Here is a 21,354-nt window from a genome sequence, read left to right on the forward strand (position 1 = left end):
AGCTCTGTGAGGAGAAGGGAAAGGGCAGGGGGAGGAAAGCAGCAAGGTGGCAAACACGGGGTATGTGTGTAGAAATCTCAAAGGTGCCGACTGAATCGATAATTTTAATAATTTTGTTTTATTCACTTGTTTTATGAGATTGTTTTAATTGCATCTTGTGGACTTTTAACCTGTTTTTACCTTTTTAAAATGTTGTTTTAAATTTTGTACACCACTTAGAGATGTACATATCAGGCAGTATAACAAACGAACAAACATTTTTCACAATCTTCTTACCCAATGTGTTTCGAGCAATATGCTCTTCATCAGAGGCAAGTGTTATTTCAAATGTCTTTCTGGGAATTCTAACCCATGCTCTCCCTTCTTTAGTTGTATTTCCTTAATTATAGCCTATATGCTATTCCTGTCAGTACAGGATCTAATTCCTTTTGGATTTCTCCCCATGCAGTGGGGAACTTATTCAGTGCCCCCTCCCTCTGGCTTCTGAGACTTGGCCAGACACTATTCACACCGTTCCAAATGGGCTAGAAGCTTGCTTTACACAAAAGAAAGCTGATGTTTGGCAAATCCCACAGCGGATACGGCATACTGTCGCTTTTCTGAGCTTGCACATGCACACAGAACTCCGCCATTTTCAGCACCCTGCTTGGAGGAAACGGATGGTTCTTTATAGTTTAAAAATGGAGCTGCTCAACTTCGGCCCTCCTGCAGATGTTGGCCTACAACTCCCATAATCCTTGACTATTGGCCACTGTGGCTAGGGATTATGGGAGTTGTGGTCCAAAAACAGCTGGGGGACGGAAATTGAGTGGGCCTGCTCTAAAACCTCTTTATGCTTGCAAGTGCAAGGGTGCTACCTCTCTCTCCGCCCCTTAAAGGCCTTGGTACCTCTTCACTGTGGCAGGGTTTCCTTGACCTACGTGCTTGGCTTCCCCTCCGCTAAGAAGTGTGAACCCCTCACCTCTTTGGCCACGCTGTGCCAATACAAGTAGCTCTCGCACGAGTCCATCTTCTCCTGGTGCAGGAATTTGCACTTGTCGGGCACGAGGAGTGCTTCGCTCACGAATTCACCCACTGGGGAACAGAGAGAGAAAGTAAGCAAGAGGCAGAAAGCAAGCAAGAGGCACTCTTTCCACAGCTCAGAGCGTGAGCTTTGCATACCGAAGCTTCCCAGATTTCTGGCAATACAGCTGAAGAAGGGACCTCTGCCTGAGGACTTGGAGAGCGGCCGCCATTCATAGGAACATGGGAAGCTGCCACACTGAGTCAGGCCACTGGTCCATCTCGCTCAGTATTGTCTACCCAGACTGGCAGCGGATTCTCCAAGGCTGCAGGCAGAAGTCTCTCTCCGCCCTATCCACAACTTCCTGCAGATGATGGACTACAACTCCCATCACCCCCCCAGCCACAATGGCCAACAGTCAGGGATGATGGCAGCTGCAGTGCAACATCTGCTGGAGAGTACAAGTTGTGCAGCCCTGATATAGATAATAATAGGCTAGCTAGATCAGTAGCCTGACTGAGTTGAAAGCAGCTGCACAAACACTCCACAGCTGCCCAGTTCTCAACAGAAGGACGACACCAATCTTTGCAGCAAGCTCTGTGTGCCAGAAATCACTTGCCAGAATCACTGGCTCCCCACCATCTGCACTGGGCAACTAAGACATAGGAAGCTGCCATACCGAGTCAGACCACTGGTCCATCTAGCTCAGTATTGTCTATCCAGACTGGCAGCAGCATGCATAAGCTTGTGCTGCCAGGCTGCAATCCTATCCATGCTTACTCCAGGGTTTTTACAAACAGTTATTTTACCACGACTTTCCTTTGGGAGGGTGGGTGTGCATTCACATGTTGGCCAGATTGACCCCAAAGTCTATGTGATATTCCAGAGAGCACTTAGCACACGATTCGGGGTTTCCGCTCCTTATTGGAACCTAGCCCAATTTATGTCCGGGGTAAAAAAAATCCTCCTTTTGCATCCAAGTATCCCTTATGCCCCGAACTCACGGTAAAGCCTGCGGTCTGAAAAGCCTCCAGGAAAAAGCCCCACTGCACTCAGAGGGACTTGCTTCAGAGTGCAGAGATGCACAGGATTGCACCGAGCGATGTACACACCCCAAGCACCCTGCATCTCACTGTCTTGATCCTTCTAACACCAGCAGACCACCACCAGGCCCATTCCACAGAGCGAGACTAGCCTTTCACAAGCCACCTGCAGGGCAACCAGAATGAACAGGGGCCTGGAGCGCCTTCTTTATTACAAGGTAAGGCAACAGCATTGGGGCCATTTTTGCTTAGAAAACAGGCGCCTAACGGGAGACACAATAGAGGTTTGCAAAATTATGCCTGGTGTGGAGAGAGAGAAATTTCCCCTCCCTCTCTCACTACACGAGGGCTCATCCCATGAAACATTGCTAGGAAATTTAGGACAAAGAAGAAGAAGTACTTTTTCACACAGTGCAGAACTGATCTGCGGAACTCTCTGCCTCAGGATGGGTGACAGCCTCTGGCTCAGATGAAGGGGATTAGACCAGGTTCATGGAGGACAGGTCTATCAATGGCTACTAGGCCTTGATGGCTATAGGCCACCTCCAGGTCCAGAGGCAGAATGTTTTGAAATACCAGCTGCAGGGGAGTAACAGCAGAGAGGGAATGCCTTCATCTCCTGCTTGCGGACTTCCCAGAGGCATCTTGGGGGCCACTGTGGGAAACAAGATGCTGGACTAGCTAGGTCTTGGGCCTGATCCAGCAGGGCTGTTCTTATGTAGGGTGGGGATGGGAGACTCCTCCAAATCTCACAGCCCACTGGACTGCACTGGTCCTCTGTGGCTGTTCCACACGAGGCACTTACCCAGACACCGATAGGGCACCACAATGTGATGGTGGCCCTTGCACTGAGGTCTTCCTTTCTTGCACCAATTGTCAATGGTGACTGGCTGAGTGCCTTCCACGGCATTGGTGATCTGCAACTCGGGGTACACCTGAGGGGGGGAGAAAGAACATCATAGCAGCAGGGAGAAAAAGAGGAAGGGAAGCAGGGATAAAGGGACACTTTGGGCCCTTCTCCCTCTCTCCTTTGCATTGGCAACATAAATGATCTAGAAGTTGGGGTAAGCAGTGAAGTGGCCAGATTTGCAGATGACACTGAAAAATTTAGGACAGCAAAATCCACAACAGATTGTGAGAACCCCAACTTCACATATACACTGATGGGGTCTGAGCTGTCAGTGGCTGACCAGGAGAGAGATCTTGGGGTTGTAGTGGACACCTCATTGAAAGTGTCAACTCAGTATGCAGTAGCGGTGAAAAAGGCCAATTCCATGGTAGGGATCATTAGGAAGGGGACTGAAAATAAAAATGCTAATATTATAGTGCCCTTATACAAATCTATTTGGAGTAGTGTGTATGGTTCTGGTCACCATATCTTAAGAAGGACATTGTAGAACTGGAAAAGGTACAGAAGAGGGCAATTCCTAGTCCAACCCTCTAACCATTGCATCACACTGGCTCTCCGCCAATTTGGGCCTTCCCAACTTCATGCTCTGCAGAATGTTTGATGAGCTACACTTCCGTGTCCCACCATTAACAGTGTACCAACAGAGGCTAGCTCTGCAAATTCATCAGGAGCAGCTATAAATACCGATGAGGATCCTGGAGGGCAGGTGCCTGCCTAACAGCCTATGACACACCAATGTGTAAGCACAGTGTGCGTCTTGCGCACTGGGGTGGCACTACCAGTCATCACTCACAGACGTTCTGCTGCAGCACCACCACCAGCCTGAAGCACATGTGCACCAGCAAGGAGAGAAAGCAGCCTAGCCTGTGTAGAGAGCTGATTCTAGACTGTTTGATTGTTTTATTCTGTGCTTTTTAATTGTTTTTATTCTGAGACAATGTTTTGTTTGTTTTCTTTTATATTGTAACTTGGATGATGTACACTGCCTAGATGACTGATTGATCGATCAATCTATCTATCAGGTATAAATATGATAGACAGACAAATAAATAAATAAATAAATAGTGCATAAGCGGGGAGTGGTTTTGTTTTGGGGATTTATGTGCCTGGCTCAGACATACTAAGAGCACGAGAGAGAGTGAGAGAGAAAGAGAAAGAGAAAGAGAGAGAGAGAGAGAGAGTGTTTGCGTGCGCACACACTAATTACTGGGTGGCAAGCCCTCTGGATGTTTCTGTACTTGAGAGGCTTAGCATCAATACATCTGAGATGGAATGTGGAAATCTCTCACTCGTGGGTGCCTGACCCATGTCTTAGATTCTGGCAGCTCTCCCATATTTTATACTTTAAAACAATTTTAAAACGGTTTTAGATTGTTCTAATGTTTTAACTTTGTTTTTAAATCTGGGTTGTTTTATTGTAAGCCACCCAGAGATGTGAGTCTTGGATAGCACACCAATATGCTAAATTAATTAATTGTATCTCTCTCCCAGTCATGTCAGTAACACAACTCTGGAGTGTTCTAGCAAAGGGCAGGGTTCCAAGATGTATGCAAAGGGATCACACACCAGAGATAAAGTGAAGATTTTTATTTTACTACTTTGGATGTTTGTAGCTTCCCTCCAAACAGCTCAGAGTGGCCTATATGTGGGGTTACCAGGTGGCCCCTTCTTCACAGCACCTGGCCTATGCAGCTCTATAGACCACATTAAGCACAATTAGACTATTTCTCTGGAAACCCAGGAGAAAACCCGAAAACCTATTTCTCTGGACCCAGGTGTAGAACTGAAACAGGTGAAATGGATCACATGGGTCATTCAGGCAGGAATGGTCATTACTGGAGCTGGTGGGGAGTGGAATCCAGTGCAGGGTTAAACATGTGATTTAGGGTGAAGCCAAAGTAGCAGTACGAGGTGATATGGCAGCTGTATCAGTGGAGGGGTAGGAATGGAGGTAGGGTTGGAAAGAGGCTGAGAGGCCGAGAAAAGGGTCTGCATGAGCTTTGGAGGTCACATAAGAGGCGAGCCAATACCTCCTGGCAATAGCTGCGGATCTCCTCAGTGGTGCGGAAGCAGGTGTGAGTGCCAAAAGCGTCGGGTTCCCAGCGCCCTGTCTGTACATTCAGGTGCAGAACCAGTTTCCCACAGAACATGGCCACTTGGGGGTCGCCAAGGGTTGGACCCAGTGCTGCTCCCATCCCCTGCAACACAGAAATGGGGTGGGGTGGAAATAAGCCAACATGTTTCACAGAACTCCAGACACTCATTGGTCACTGCAAATGCCCCCCTCGCTGCTCTCACCGGCACGGGGAAGCGTGTGCACGCCAGTTAGCATTTGCAAGCGCCAGCCGAATTTGGGCAACAGCCAGAGCCAGGGCGAGACGTTTCCTGCTCCCCCCCACCACCACCACCCCACCGCCCCAAATCTTCACTTCTACCTGCCCTTCCATTCCTTTTTCTCCCTTCCCCCCCTCCTTGTTTGCACCATCCTCTCGTTCGGTCTTCTCCTCCTCAGCAACCACGGGGATGTTGTTGCTGTGGTAACCACTCCCCATGGAGTTGCCAGATCTTCTCTGTTGCCATGGAGACCAGCTCCCAGATGGAAATTAATACTGCATCACCAGTCCCTCCCTCAGCAGTTCCTCATCTTGGGCCCACACTCCCCACTAGCCGGCACCACCTCCTCCTTCTCCCCCCACCCCGCACCCCTCGCCTTCTTCCTTCCTCTCCCCTCTTCCATCCAGACTCCCTCCAACCGCCCCTCTCCCCTCATTCTTATCTCAGAGACATTCCTCCCAGTCTGAATAAACCTCAATTCCTCCAGCACTTCAGGCGATCTGGTTGGGGCCAGTCCCTCAGGGCAAGGCCAGATGGGGCCTCTGCAGCCGGCACCTCTGATCTAGACACTGCAAGGCTGAGAAGCTGCAGGTGCCCCCTCGACCGCCTTATCCCCTGCCCCAGAGGAGCCAACAAGGCCTCTGGCCACTGCAGCCTGGCTCAGGAACAAAGCCGTTTTCTGACCAAAAGATCAGCCACCACCACAACTTATTCATGGAGCAGGCCCACGGGAGCTGGGGAAAGAGGGCTGCAAAGCAGTAGGCAGCCTTAGAAGGGAGAAGTGAAAAGAAGGGGCCTCAAGCCTGGGCTCAATAAACCACCGGGCTTAGGACGGAGGCAGCGGCACTGGTCCAAGGCGAGAGGAACAAGTGGCAGTAGCACTGGGGCAGCCCCAGATACTGTGGCACCTGATTGACTGATTATAAGTGCCATCAAGTTGGTGTTGACTCTTAGAGGGATTCTCTCCAGGATGATCTGTCTCCAACTTGGCCTTTAAGGTCTCTCAGTGGTGCATTCGTTGCAGTCGTAATCGAGTCCATCCACCTGGCTGCTGGAGGCACAAAAGGCTGCCTTGCCCCATGCCCAAGGGCAGCCAGCTTCATAGGAACATAGGAAGCTGCCATCTACCGAGTCAGGCCATTGGTCCATCTAGCATAGTATTGTCAGACTGGCAGTGGCTTCTCCAAGGTTGCAGGCAGGAATCTCTCTCAGCCCTACCTTGGAGAAGTCCGGGAGGCAACTTGGAACCTTCTGCTCTTCCTAAAGTGGCTCCATCCCCTGAGGGGAACATCATACAGTGCTCACACTTCTAGTCTCCCCTTCAATGCAACCAGGGTGGACCCAGATTATCTAAGGGGACAAGTCATGCTTGCTACCACAAGACCAGCTCCCAAAACCTTTCCTGTTCATTTCAAAACCAACTCTTGGAAGCGATGCAAATGCATGGAGGGCAGGGAGAAGGAAAGCTGCCAACAAGCTCCTCTTCTCTCCCAGCACCTCTTGCAAGGCAGAGGACTCCTTGCAAACATTGGTGAGGGTCAGATTGGTCCAAAGAGCTGCTTTAATGGCATGGGACATTGTGCCAGTTAGAGACCCACCGCCGCCCTAAGAATCTGCTGCCTGAGGCCAATGCCTCTCCTGGCCTCATGAACAGGCCGCCCCTAACTGATGCTGCTCTGGCGGAGGCCAGAGAGCTAGTCACAAGGACAGCTGCCGCTACAGCAGAAGCAGGAGTGTAGTTATAAATGAACAAGGGGGAAAGTCAATGCCCCAAGGCCCACGGTGCCCCCCCCCGCAGACTGGGAAACAGCAGTTTGCTCTCCCCACCCACCTCCCTGGCTCATGGACAAGCTGCTGGCTCCTGATTGAGTATAGGAGCAAGTGAGAGAGCACGCCAAGGATGCTTTAGCTATCACCATGTCCATACAGTACTTCTGCAGCAAAGACATGGCAGAAGGAGGCAGGGGTTATAGGGACACAGGAAGCTGCCTTCCACCGAGTCAGCCCATTGGTCCATCCAGCTCAGTATTATCAACTCAGACTGGCAGCGACTTCTCCAAGGTTGCAGGCAGGAGTCTCTCTCAGCCCTACCTTGGAGATGCAACCAGGGAAGGAACTTGGAACCTTCTGCTCTTCCCAGAGCAGCTCTGTCCTCTGCGGGGAATATCTGGGTCTCATCCTCACTCCTTGTCCCAGGGCCTAATTCAACCTTGCTACACCCCTGAGCAGAAGCACTTGGCAAGAGTGGGAAAAGTGAGAGGGAGCTGAAAAAAGGAGCATTGTAGTCTTGGGACTGTGGAGGTAGCGGGGATTGGTTTGGTTCAGCCTAGCAGAGGGCAGCAGAGCTTCAAGGATGCCACACCACTCCCACTTTCCTTGAAGTCTCAGAGCCAGCTGAATTTAACAACAGCCCTCAATGCCCTGTCTCTGTGGATGAGCAAGTTACCCCTGCTAACTTGGCAAAGAGGCACCTTTTAATGTGGTGATTCTCTTTATTGAGCACGGGGAGAGTAACCGACCCTCTCCACCCCCAGCACAGGACCTCCAGTGGTCTCATCTTATGTTTTTTTTAAGAATGTGAGCCTTTTGGGGACAGGGAGCCATCTTATTTATTTGTTATTTCTCTGTGTAAACCACCCTGAGCCATTTTTGGAAGGGCGGTATAGAAATCGAATGAATGAATGAATGAGCAACAGCAGCAGCACAAGATTTACATAGGTAGCTGCCTGACACCTTATATCAAGTCCGACCTTTGATCCATCTAGCTCAGCATTGCTGGTCATAGGAACATAGGAAGTTGACATATACTGAGTCAGACCAATGGTCCTTCTCGTTCAGTATTGTCTTCACAGACTGGCAGCGGCTTCTCCAAGTTGCAGGCAGGAATCTCTCTCAGCACATACTGTATGCTTTGGTAGTTTGTTGGTTCAATAAAAAAAATATTGCCCTATTTAAAAAAATAAATCTTGTCCTATCTTGGAGAAGGCAGGGAGGGAACTTGGAACCTGGATGCTCTTCTCAGAGCGGCTTCTTCCCCTGAGGGGAATATCTTGCAGTGCTCACACTTCTAGTCTCCCATTCATAGGTAACCAGGGCAGCCCCTGCTTAGCTAAGGGGACAAGTCATGCTTGCTACCACAAGACCAGCTCCCTTCACAATCTAGCTCACTACTGTCTATGCTGACTGGTAAAAGCAACCCAGGGTTTCAGGCAGGAATCTTTCCATGCCCCACCGGGAGATGCCAGGGATTGACCCTGGGGTCTTCTGCAGGCAAGGAGATCCCGGGGTCCATCTGCAGGACTCTAACTCAGTGGATGCTCTGCCACTGAGTTGGAGTCCTTCCCCCTGAAGTCCAGGTACATCAAAGCTACTGAGTCAGACCTCTGGCCCATCTAGCTCAGGACTGTTGACACTGACTGGCAGCAGCCCACCAGGATTTCGGGAAGGGCTGGGACCTCCGTCTGCAGAGCAGATGCCTCCTCCCACAGGTGAAGAATGCAACCCGGAGTGGGATGAGAGGGGGCCAGAAAAGAGAGTCACAGTGGGTGTGCGTCATGGATGGGTCTGGCACTTTCCCCCAGGGGGCTGGAAAAGAGAATGGTGCGGTGTGTGTGTGTCTGAGAGTAAGGGGGAGGACAATGGAGAAGTCAGGCCCGGATTAAGTTGGATCCCGTGGCTAAGCTGCTGCTCTGAGCGATTAAGCAGCTGCTGCAATTCGGCTGGAGGCTGACCTCCCTCCAGGCCAGGGTGGAGCAGGGTTAGGCATCCTATGAAGAAGGCAAACACAAAACAAAACCCAACAACCTGGAGGCACTGGGGGGAGAGAAGAGAGGGCCAGGGGAGCCCTCTCCAATCCGCAGCCTGCCCAAGAGTCCGTGTGGGGAAGGGAGGAGGCCACGGCAGCACCGCGACAGAGTGGCAGCTAGAAGATGGAAGCCGGAGTGGCACGGAAGGGGTTAATTGGCACCGGGGATTAATAAGTGCAGCGCTAAGCTAATCCCCCTCTTCCCCCCCCCCACCGCACAGCACTTAGTGAGATGAGATAGAGGGGAGGGGAAGCCTCCACCTGTTCACCCCCCTACACACACACACACACACACACACACACACACACACACACACACACGCAACACCGGATCTTGTAACTGGGGGTGGGCGGGGTTGGGGGGGGAGCACTGCAGAAACAGTAGGGTGGAAGCCAGGTGGTGGCAACGGTGGGATAATGGCTCCTGGCCCTCTCCTCCTTGCTTCTGAGAGAAGGGAGCGGCCAAGAGGCGGAAGGTGACCCCCCAGGAGGCAGGAGGGCAGAAGATGTTGGGGGCGGGTGGGGGGGGGGAGAAGAGAGGGAAAAGGTCTCTCGTGTTTTCTCTGCCCTCCCCGGTCCTGCCGTCATCCTCTCCTCTCCAGCTGCATCATCACACCAGCTGGCTGTGTGAGATGGAGGAAGGCAGGCTTGCAGCCAAATTGGGGGGCGGCGGCGGGGGGGGGGGAGAGAAAACCATCCTCCAACTCTTGCTCGCCAGAGGGAGAGGGAGAGGCACCCCACACCTCTGGAGATTCAACCATGCAAAGAGGGGATTCCCCCCCCCACACACACACCTGTCAGTCAAACCATAAATCGTGGACCTGACCCTTTTCCGGAGCACGGGGGACACTCCTTAGCACTCTTAGCTAGGACTTGTGTGGCCAAAAGGGGCAGCAGACCCTGGGGGTGGGTGGGTGGGGAGACCCCTGCAACGGGGAAACGGGAAGAGGCGGGTTCACTGTCGAGGTGGTCCAGGAGCCTTCCCGATGGCACCTTCACCTCAGCCACAGGGAAATCTGCATTGAGGGAGAGGCACAGCCTCCGCCGATCATGAGCTCATAACCCCAGCTGTAACCAGAAAGAAATGAATCTTATACCAGTAGCAACGGATGGAGCCCTCTAAACTCAGGAGGTTTTCAAACTTTGAGTTCCCAGATGATGTTGGACTCCGACTCCGATTGGGGCTGGGGGTGATGGGATTTGTAGTCCCACATCAGCTGGGGACCCAGCTTTGAGAATTTCCAGGGCTGGCCCTATTCGTAGGTCATACACTCTCTCTGAAACTGATTGCTTTTCAAGTACCCTAAACTATGTTCCTAAGTAAGAAAAATGGTAATTAAACTACATATACAGGGCTGCAGAAATCCACTAGTCTACTAGCCTATGCCGAGAGAAAAATGATGCCTGATGAGTGAAAAAAGTCCCGATGAGCAAAGAACGTAGCTTGACGAATAAAATGTTTTGTCTGGCTGAAAAACTGAGCCAACATTTCTTCACCCCTGTACATATAGAACACCACAAACAGAATGATTAAAAAAAAAGATTAGAAAATGAGCCACCCATTATCCAAGTTGCAAGTTTTTGCAAAAAGAAAAAAAGTTAGCCCACACTTAGGGGATGGGGCCCTAACTCAGTGACAGAACATCTGCCTTGCATACAGAAGGCCCCAGGTTCAATCCCTGGCATCTCCAGGTAAGGCTGGGAAAGATTGGGAAGGCTGGGGAAGACTGTAACCTTGGAGAGCTGCTGCCAGTCAGTGTAGATAATACTGAACTAGACGGCCCAAGGGCTGACTCAGTATAAGGCAGCTCCCTGTAGCCGCCACTGATCCTGAGGTTAATCTGTTCCTGATTCTCCTATCATGGGCAAAGGACGGTCGTCCATCTGGTCTCTTACCCAACCAGGAATGAGAACTTCAGTAGAGTCCTGCTGGATTAGACCAAGGGTCTATCTAATGCAAGGCTGCCCCCACCACAACTGTTTTTGGACTACAACTCCCATAATCCCCAGCCACAGTGGCCAATAGCCAGGGATTATGGGAGCTGTAGGCCAAGGCTGAGCAGCCCTGTCACACTCATCTCCAACACGGGCCAGACGGATGTCTTGGGAAGCACAGAGGCAGCACATTTGTCCCTCGCCTATACCAATGAGGTACACTGCCTCTGATCTTGGAGGCTCCACATGGCTAATATCCACCAGGTAGCCTATCGCCAATGAATTTATCTAGAGCTCTTTTTTTATCTAAGCTGGCGGTCATCATTTCAATACAAATACATTAATAACCACCAGACTCTCTAGAGACTCCAAGTAGAGGCTGTATTGTGGTCACAGGACCCGAAAAGAACCAGAGCTTCATTCACCAAGGACTTTTACGCACAGCAGGTTTTACCGTGAGTTTATGGGGAGGCTTTACTGCGAACTCAGAGCTGTCCAATATGCCACAAATAGTGGATTTTTTTTTAAACCCCGGATATAAATCGGGCTACACTCTTAACACGCAGTAAAAAACCCGAATTGTGTGTGAACTGCTCCCTGATAACTCGCAGGGACTTTGGGGTAAATCTAGCGATATGTGAACACCCTCCCTCCATTCTGGAGGAGGTGTAAAAACCTTCCAAGCCTCTGCTGAGCCCTGTTTGAGAGGAAGGGGAATTTCGAGTCTCTGGTGGAGAAGTCACGTTCCTGCTCTGTTGCTCACTTTTGGAAAGCGATCCTCCCACACCTGAAATCTGCTCAAGTGCATGGAAACATCACCAGCCTGCTTCTTACGCTGGGTACGCAACTTAGCATGGTAAATTATTTTGCCACAACCAGGCCTTCTCCGACGCATGTGAACCACCCATAGCAAAAGCTCCAGGCAATTTTGCCAAGTAGTAAGAAAGGTAGACAAGTCTTCTCCATCTCACTGCCACCAACACACACACACACACACACACACACACACACACACACACCCTCAAAAGCGAAGTCCCACATTTGAATGGAGACCTCTGTGCTACAGCATAACAAGCATCATGTTTTAACACAGCAGTTCTCCAACTTGGGACTCCAGATGCCTGTTGGATTAGAACTCTCACTATACCCCCAGAGTCTACTGTGGCTGAGAATGCTGGGAGTTGTAGTCCAACAACATCAGGGGACCCAAGTTAGAGAAGCCCTGCTTTATCAGGACCAAAGTAGAAGGCTTGTTCCTGCATCACATCCCTGCAGGTCCAGAAAACATCAGGGCTCCTCTGCATCTGAAACATTTACAGCCTCCCAGCCAAAGATTTATGAGACCTCTTCTTTAGCAAGGTGGTTTTTAAGGGAACCAGCCAGGATGAAAAGAGACCCAGCAGCTTTGGGCTGGGAGGGAAAAGGACAGTGAACTGTGGCTAGCAAAAACATAGCAGAAGGATCATAGGCTAGCCCAGTGATAAAGTACATGGTTTCTCCAAGCAGGCCTGGGAAAGACCCATCTCTGAAATCTTGCAGGGTCACTGCCAGTGTAGACCATGGCTGCTCAACGTTGGGTCCCCAGATGTTATTGGACTTCAACTCCTATAATCCCCAACCAAAGACACTAGGGCAGGGGATTATGGGAGTTAAAGTCCAATAATATCCGAGGACCCAGGGTTGAGAATCCCTGGTGTAGACCACGGCTGCTCAACTTCAGCCCTCCTGCAGATGTTGGCCTACAACTCCCATAATCCCTGGCTATCGGCCACTGTGGCTGGGGATGATGGGAGCCGTAGTGCCTAATGGCGCAGCGGGGAAATAACTTGATTAGCAAGCCAGAGGTTGCTGGTTCGAATCCCCGCTGGTCTGTTTCCCAGACTATGGGAATCACCTATATCGGGTAGCAGCGATCTAGGAAGATGCTAGGCACCATCATCTCATCCTGCGTGGGAGATGGCAATGGTAAAGCCCTCCTGTATTCTACCAAAGAGAACCACAGGGCTCTGTGGTCTCTGGGAGCTGACACTGACTTGACGGCACACTTTACCTTTGTCCAAAAACAGCTGGCGGGGCCTAAATTGAGCAAGCCTGGTGTAGACAGTACTGAGCTACATGGACCAATGGTCTGACTCAAGACAGCTTTATAGGTTCACATGACAATAAGGGTCAAGCCACATGCGACACAGGAAAACCGTAAGATCTATTTTTGTTTTTAAAAGAAAATGGGCATGGGGTGTGTCTGATCAGCGCAGAGGCAACGTGGGGGTGGGCGTCGGTTATATTTAGGCTTTCCCCATACACAATTCCCCACATCCAAGTTATTTATTTCAAATATTTTTAGAAAAGCGGTATATAAACACTTTTCTCCAAAGCAGTTTACAACAGCAAGAAATCCAAATATAAGCAAAGGAGGTGGGGCAGGACCCAGCAGAACAAGGCAAGGACAGCATCAAACAACATAAAACTAGCATCAACATTTACATAAAACAAACATAAAACTGTTTTTCCTGCAGTGAAAAGCCATCCTGAAAAAAGTTAATCTGAAAGGCCTGTATAACACTCGTACGTATGGAGACCCCACCACTCTGCCTTCCTAATGATGCTCTTGGTTCCCAGGTGGAAAAGATACAGGTATATAGATCCCCTACGAAGGTGGTAGGTGACGACACTGGATGAGACCAATCAGCATCTGGGATGTGTTGGCCTGCAAGGGTCTCCCCACCATACAGACCACCCTTGGCCGCTGGCGAACATCCAGCTTCACTTTAGCAGCATCTTTCTTTCAGTACTTGGCTTTCCTCTGGAATAACAGCCTTTGCTCCGGCATTACTGCACTTAATGGAGATATAAAATTGTGTCTCTTGCCGAAGCATCAAAGGGGCTTTTCCGCTGAGGGGAGTGGGCCATTTTCCCTGCTTGGTAAATCAATGGGCAAGAAGGAGAGCAAAACCAACAGCCCAGAGAGGAGCTTAACAAATCCCAAAGGAGCTTCTCCCACAATGCCCTAGGAGGTGGCAACGGAGCAGCAGAAGGATGTGGCCACGTAGGTTAGTGGGAGAGCAGTTGCTTTGCCTGCAGAAGGTTCCAGCTTCAATCCCTGGCATCCACAGGTGGGGCTGGAAAATATCCTGGGCAGCTGCTGCCAGTCAGAGTAGACAGCACTGAGCTAGCTGGACCCGGAGTCTGACTCAGTGGCAGAAGGCAGTTTCCTAGGCAGGCCCTCGAGCCTTGCCTTGGGGCGATGCTTTGCCACCTTAGGGGTCAAGAGAGACTGCAATGTCTGGGGTCCAGTCAGAGGCGATTCCCCTTAGGAGAACACCCCTTGTCCCTCCTCCTCCTCCTCCTCACCTTGGAGGTGCCCCACCTCCCAGCAGAGGGGCGTGGAGTCGGTTTGCTCTAGAGCTCCCTTTGCCTAGAGGAGTCCGATTTTGCAAAAACGTTTTTTTTTTTAAGGGGGGCGGGGAAGTAACGCGGAGGAGGCCAAATCTCCCCCCCCCCGTCCCCGCACTGGGCAATCATCAAGGAGATGCTCAAAGGGAACAGTGCAAGCGGGTGGCCGGCATGTGTGCGGCTGACTCGACCGTCTCCAGCCAGCCCTTCCTTCTCTCCCCGCCGCCGCCTCCTCCTCCTCCATCACCATCACCATCGCCGCCGCTCCTCCGCTCTTAACGGGCAGGGCGAGAACCGCCCCCCACCCACCCCGGTCTTTCCCTGCCCCAGTGACCTTGGGCGGCCCCCCTCCCAGGCGCCGAGCCCAGGACGCCCCGCCGCTGCGGCCGCCCGGGAGGCTCTTTCGTCAGCCCGCCCCACTCCCGCCGCGGGCTCACCTGGGTGTTGGCTGCGGCTCCTCCCGGGCCGAGAGCCACGCAGGAGCCCAGCAGCAAGAGCAGAGGCGCCAGCAGGCAGCGCGCAGCGAGGGCGCATCCCGCCGCCCCAGCCATGGCCACGGTTCGCCCGCGAGCGGCTGGAGGAGGAGGAGGCAGCAGGAGGAAGAAGAGGAGGGAGAAGGGGCGGACAAACAGGGAAAGCGCTCCCGAAGAAAAGCAGCCCGTCGTCGTCGTCCCCCGAGGAGCTCGGCTACACCAGCTCAGGCGCGGCTCCTGCTGCTGCTGCGGCGGCGGCGGCTCCCAGCTGGGCTGTGACAGGAGGAGCTGGCCCCGACCAGGACGACAACAGCGCTGCTACTGCTGCTGCCGCCGCCTCTTTGCCCAGCTGCTGCCGCTGCAGCCTGCCGCTCGGCCCCTCCCCTCGCGCTCCGCCTGCAGCCACAATAGCCGCGACGTAGCGCCCAGCGGGGAGGAGCCGGATCCGCAGCAGCCGGGCTGGAGGCGGGCCTGGTCTCCTCTCGCTGGGGAGATGGAGAGAGGCGGCGGCTGCTGCTGCTGGGCCCGCCTTGGCCGGAGCCTGCTTCTTCTCCTCCTTGCTCCAAGCAGATGCGCAGGAAGCGGCGGGGCCGCTGAGGTTTGCGCCGCGCCGCCCTGGCGAGCCGCCCCCTTTGTTCTAGGCGTGGCGGCGGCGGCGGCTGGTGGGATTCCTCCGGGAAGGCGATGATGGCGCTCTGTCCATGCTCAGAGCCGCCGCTGGCCCCTTTCCCGGCGTCTCTGGCGCCGCTCCTGACATCCAGGCGTTGAGTTGAAGGGCTGGGCCTGGAGCCTACTCGTGTAAAAAGGATTCACGCAGGAGATGTAGCGGCAGGACTGGGGGCACAGAAGGGGCAAAGTGCATTTATGGGTGGGCGAACGGTGGTATTATTATTATTTATTCGATTTCTATACCGCCCTTCCAAAAATGGCTCAGGGCAGTTTACAAAGAGAAATAACAAACAAATAAGATGGTATCTCACCTGTTTATTTATACACTGTAGGGAAATGTATACATTTAATGCGCGCTCTTCCTCCAAGAATTCCCCTTAGGAGAACACCCCTTGTCCCTCCTCCTCCTCACCTTGGAGGTGCCCCACCTCCCAGCAGAGGGGCGTGGAGTCGGTTTGCTCTAGCGCTCCCTTTGCCTAGAGGAGTCCGATTTTGCAAAAACCTTTTTTTTAAGGGGGGCGGGGAAGTAACGCGGAGGAGGCCAAATCTCACCCACCGTCCCCGCACTGGGCATTCATTCATCAAGGAGATGCTCAAAGGGAACAGTGCAAGCGAGTGATTCTCTTTATTTAGCAGCGGGAGAGTAACTGGCCCTATCCACCCCCCAGCAAAGCATCCTTCCAGTAACTGTTGCTGGTGTCTATCTTATGTTTCTATTTTTAGATAGTGAGCCCTTTTGTGGACAGGGAGCTATCTTATTTATATACTTACTTTTGTAAACTGCTTTGGGATCTTTTGAAAAGTGATATATAAATATATATTTATTATGTTGTTCAGGTACCCCCATCCTCATCACGAGTGCTGGGCAGTGTTCATCCGAACCGGCTCAAATAGTGTTTGACTCATGTGTGGAGGGGGTGGTTTGGGTGAACTATTCTTCTGCAGGTATAGATGCTGGCAGGGGAAGTCCGCTTGAAGCAGGGACTACTCCGTGTTAGCACCAAGCAGTGCCTCCTTCCTTTTTCCTTCTAAAATAATCCCTGCTATCCCTTAAATCTTTCAAATCTTTCTCCCTGTTTTTATTTACTATTAGGAAAGGAAGGAAAAAAACCCTGTGATGCCATTTCACCCTTTTCCCTCTAAAGACCATCCATGGGAGAGGTGTTATCTGGGTGGGCTGTCCTGCTGCCCCTCAGAAATGGCCCAAAATCTGCTGTCCATTTCACCCTGCTCCAGAGCAGGTCTAGCTTGGAGATATTATTATTATTTATTTTATTTTATTTTACATTTTATATCCCGCTCTTCCTCCAAGGAGCCCAGAGCGGTGTACTACATATTTAGGTTTCTCCTCACAACAACCCTGTGAAGTAGGTTAGGCTGAGAGAGGAGTGACTGGCCCAGAGACACCCAGCTAGTATCATGGCTGAATGGGGATTGGAACTCGGGTCTCCCCGGTCCTAGCCCAGCACTCTAACCACTACACCACGCTGGCTCTTCAACTATTCACATTGGGCTGGTGCAGACATCACACAGAATCACACTTAAACCTTGGTTCCGTGCAGAATTCCTGGGCCCTGGGAACATGAACCTCCTCTCCTCTGCCACTGAGAGCCTCCTAATAATTCTTCTGATTGGGCTTGGAAACAAACCAAGGTCGGTCATGAGGTCCAAACTGGGTAGTCGTGGTTTATTCTAATCAACTTCCCTAAAATAAGCCAAGATATGGACCCAGGGTTTGAAGTGGGCCTCATATCTCAGTTTGTTTTTAGGGAAGTTGGCTTGAATAAACCAAGATTGCCCAAGTAGCATGTCGTGACTGATCTTGGTTTATTTCTAACCTAAATCAGAAGTTGAATGTTTGGGAAGCTTGCCCAGGCCAGTGAGGGGGAGCACGTCCTCCCGAGGCTCGGGAACGTCACATGGAACCAAGATTTAACCTCAGTTCCGCGTGATGTCTGAATTGGACCATTAAGTTATATGTTTGTACTCAGTGTATGAGGAGGCGTTGCTCAGACATGCAGCTTGAATATAGAGTGGGGAAAGGCACCTGCAAGTTCGCCACAGCCCCTGCTGATATACTTCATGTTCTCCCTACATTCTATTCTAGAATCTGAGCGGTGCAGGGAAGAGAACTGGATCCTAGGTCTAAGTCGGCCAGAGTTCTAAATCGGGGTTTCTCAACCTTGGATCTCTAGTGTTGCTGGATTACAACTCCTGTAATCACCGCCACAATGGCCAAAGGCTCAGTATTGTCCATCTAGCTCAGTATTATCTACAGTGGACCTGCTCCACTTAGCGCCCCCCCCAGCTGTTTTTGAAATTACCATAATCCCCAGCTACAGTGGCCCATAGCCAGGGATTATGGGAACTGTAGGCCAACATCTGCAGGAGGAACGAAGTTGAGCAGCCCTGGTCTACACTGACTGGCAGCGGGTCCAAGGTTTCAAGGCAGGAATCTTTCCCAGCCCTACCTGGAGAAGCTAGGAATTGAACCTGGGACTTTCTGCCTGCAAGTAGAGACTCTAGCACTGAGCTATGGCCCCATCCCCGGTGGGGGCACACAGCTGCTCAGAGGGGAGTCATGGGGAGCATGTTCCTGCGTTACTACTCCAATAAGCTGCTGCCTGCCCACCTCACCTCACCTCTCATGAAAGGACCATAGTTGGCATGGTCGCCACCCAAAATGTGTGGTTTCCACCGGGTGGTACCTCCCCTGACCCAGGGAAGATATATAGTTTCATTCTGGGTGTCTCACTGGGCTTTGGAGGTGCAGGGAAGCAGGAAGACACCTCTGCTGTTTCTGAATCCTCCTCGCAGTCTGGCTGCAGCTTCTCCACTCTTCTCCGGAGCCTGGCAGAGAACGGCAGAGCTTGTGCCTACAGCAGCCACGCTGACCGAACTTGTTGCTGAACTGAGCTTTGCTGCTTCTGAGTCTCCAGAACTTGGTGTGAGGTCAGAGAAGAGTCCCTGCCTGCTTCTCGCTTGGCAGTCCCCTGATTAGAAGATATCCTCTCCACTGGCAAGCTGGGGGCTGTATTTTTGTGAGTCCCAGCTGGTGGTGTTCTGCTGTCCTCTCCTGTTCCATCTCATCTTGCCAGCTTGTCATCTTTGATGTCCTCCCTACAGCTCAAACTGAACGTGGCCGAGACAGGCTCTAATTCACACACCCCTAACTTTCTTTTTTGTCACTGTCAGAGATGCTGTTCTCTCCCTAGTTTCCCCAGCACGCAAACGTTGGGACATGGTCCCCATGGTTAACAGGGATGGTCCTTTCATGAGACAAGGTGAACGGTCGCCTTAGGTGGCAGATTTTGGGGGTGGCAGCCGGGAAGCAAGATGCCTCCCATAATTGCCATCGGGATATATATGACAATGAATAAGATGAATATTTATATACCGCTTTTCAACAAAAGTCCCCAAAGTGGTTTACAGAGATCTAAATAATTTTAATTTTTTTGTAATGGCTTTCTGTCCCCAAAGGGCTCACAATCAGAGCCATTCTTTGGGACTGGCCTCACCCTTTTAAGATTTGCAAGAAGTGCCCTCAAATGCACTGTAAGATATTCCCCTCAGGGGATGGAGCCACTCTGGGAAGAGCAGAAGGTTCCTAGTTCCCTCTCTGTCTTCTCCAAGATAGGACAAGATTTTTTATAGGACAAGATTTTTTTATTGAACCAACAAACTACCAAAGCATACAGTACTGCTTCTCAATAGCATTATCAGACCCAGGGCTGAGAGAGATTCCTGCCTGCAACCTTGGAGAAGCCACTGCCAGTCTGGGTAGACAATACTAAGCTTGATAGACCAATGGACTGACTCAGTATAGGGCTGCTTCCTATGTCCCTATGTTATTTATTCTCCCACCTAGTGCTCATAATCTAGGTTGCCTATTAGCTACCGAGTTCAATTTAAGGTCCTGGTTTTGACCTTCAGGGCTTTGCAGGGTTTGGCACCTGTCTACCTACAGACCCACCTCTCCCGTCCAGTTACATCCCTTCTGGTCAGATCTGCTCAGATGGCCCTTTTGTCGGTCCCCGATTTCTGAGAGGTTCGGGGTGCTAGGACCCGTGAAAGGGCCTTCTCGGTTGCTCCCCCACTTCTCTGGAATTCCCTTCCCCTGCAGATTCGTTTAGCTCCTTCCTTGTTGATTTTTAAATCTCTATTGAAGACTTTTCTTTTTCGCCAGGCTTTTACCCTGTAGTTTACCTATTTGCTTCCCCTCCCCCCCGTTTTTCTTTCTTGTTAGTTACTTTAGTTTTATTTAGAATGTAATTTTAATGCTGTCTTGTTTTGCATGTTTTTGTACACCACCCAGAGTCTTGGGAGTGGGCGGTATATCAAATGTTTCTAATAAATAAATACATAAACAAATAAATAATTGTGTGTTCATATCTATCCTTGAAAAGCTTGCAAGAAGCATGAGCAGAAAGGGGGAGGGTTGTTGTTGTTATTATTATTTACACTTTATATCCCACTCTTCCTCCAAGGAGCTCAGAGTGGTGTACTACATACTTACGTTTCTTGTCACAACAACCCCGAGAAGTAGGTTAGGCTGAGAGAGAAGTGACTGGCCCAGAGTCACCCAGCAAGTATGGCTGAATGGGGATTTGAACTCGGGTCTCCGCGGTCCTAGTCCAGCACTTTAACCACTATACCATGCCAGCTCTTCTGGCAACCTTCCCTCTTCCCAGCCCCCCGTACCACTTCGAAAGTTTGCAAGGGTCATTTTGGAAAGCGGTCTGCCCCACCAGGGTCACAGGGCAAGGGAACATTTGGAGCATCGCCTAGGCACTGCAAGGCCTTGGGATGCCCCTGATTGTCAAACCTTGGCATTTCTTTGCCTTCAGTTTCTTCATTGCATGATCTGAGAGTATTGGCAGATGGCATCTCAGAATCTGCTGTGAGCTGATCTGCCGTGATTGGCAAGGGCTTCTGACTCCTAACTGTGTAAGAATAGCAAGAACAAAAACACAGTTTATTTCCTTTTCTAAATTAGGCTCTTGGGGGAGAACCAGGAGCGGGTTTTTGTATGAAGGGACTGTGAGCTCTGTACTGATGAAGAGGAAAACATCCTCGGAAGAACATGTGCTCAAAGGTACCCTGTTCCTGAATTCTAAGTGTGTGTCTGCCCCCTGAGTTGCTAGTCTACCAGACTCTTGGGGGGGGGGCGCTCAGGAATCTAGTAAGCTAGGAAATAGATCCTGCAAATCTGAAGTCTGCTCATTCCTACTGTGGTGGGTGGACTCAGCTGTGTCTGAGTGGGAAACCACTGGGAACTTTCTGATGATGAGCAAGATATGACTAAACTTTTATGTTAAAAATTGCCTCTTTTTTTGTTTTGTTGCTCTGCTTTGAAGTCTAGTTAGTCTGTAGAACACAAGTGGTGTGATCCCATTTTGCCACCTGTGGTAAAGGACAATATGGAACATAGGATGCTGCCTTATACTGAGTCAGACCATTGGTCCAGCTAGCTCAGTCTTGTCTACACTGACTGGCAGCAGCAGCTCTCTGAGGTTTCAGACAAGGCTAACACGGCGGCGCTTAGAGGAACAGCAGGCTACAAGCACAATCGATTAATGGTGATACCTCCTCCAACCAGTGCAGCAAGGCTAAGACAGCAAACGCTGGCCATGGCAAACGTCCAAATGTAATCTGTCCGAGACCAGAAGCGCCCTCTGGCTTGAATGACAGCACCGTGGGAAAAGTGGCCGTTCAGCTGCTAGTCAACCACATCCCATTGCCTCATTCAGCCTCATGACACACTGCAAGACAAACACTCTTATGTCTGG

General features: G+C 51.1%; 1 protein-coding gene across 4 annotated transcripts in view; it reads right to left on the bottom strand.

Annotated features, from left to right (window-relative positions):
* APLP1 (amyloid beta precursor like protein 1) overlaps positions 1 to 15,467 on the bottom strand; it is a 49,757-nt gene extending 34,290 nt beyond the window's left edge. For 2 of the 4 annotated variants that reach the window (XM_053267717.1, XM_053267718.1), the window contains exons 1-4: positions 14,861 to 15,466; positions 4,987 to 5,154; positions 2,852 to 2,981; positions 962 to 1,074 (exon numbers count right to left, since the gene is read on the bottom strand). In XM_053267717.1, the coding sequence (XP_053123692.1) occupies positions 962 to 1,074; positions 2,852 to 2,981; positions 4,987 to 5,154; positions 14,861 to 14,974 (525 nt within the window). In that variant the 5' untranslated portion in view covers positions 14,975 to 15,466. Of the gene's footprint in view, positions 1 to 961; positions 1,075 to 2,851; positions 2,982 to 4,986; positions 5,155 to 14,860 lie in introns of all 4 variants that reach the window. The other 2 variants (XM_053267719.1, XM_053267716.1) reach the window with 2 other exon arrangements.
* Positions 15,468 to 21,354: the final 5,887 nt, after the last annotated feature.

Source organism: Hemicordylus capensis, chromosome 7 (genome assembly GCF_027244095.1).
Source record: "Hemicordylus capensis ecotype Gifberg chromosome 7, rHemCap1.1.pri, whole genome shotgun sequence".
NCBI classification, from domain to species: domain Eukaryota; kingdom Metazoa; phylum Chordata; class Lepidosauria; order Squamata; family Cordylidae; genus Hemicordylus; species Hemicordylus capensis.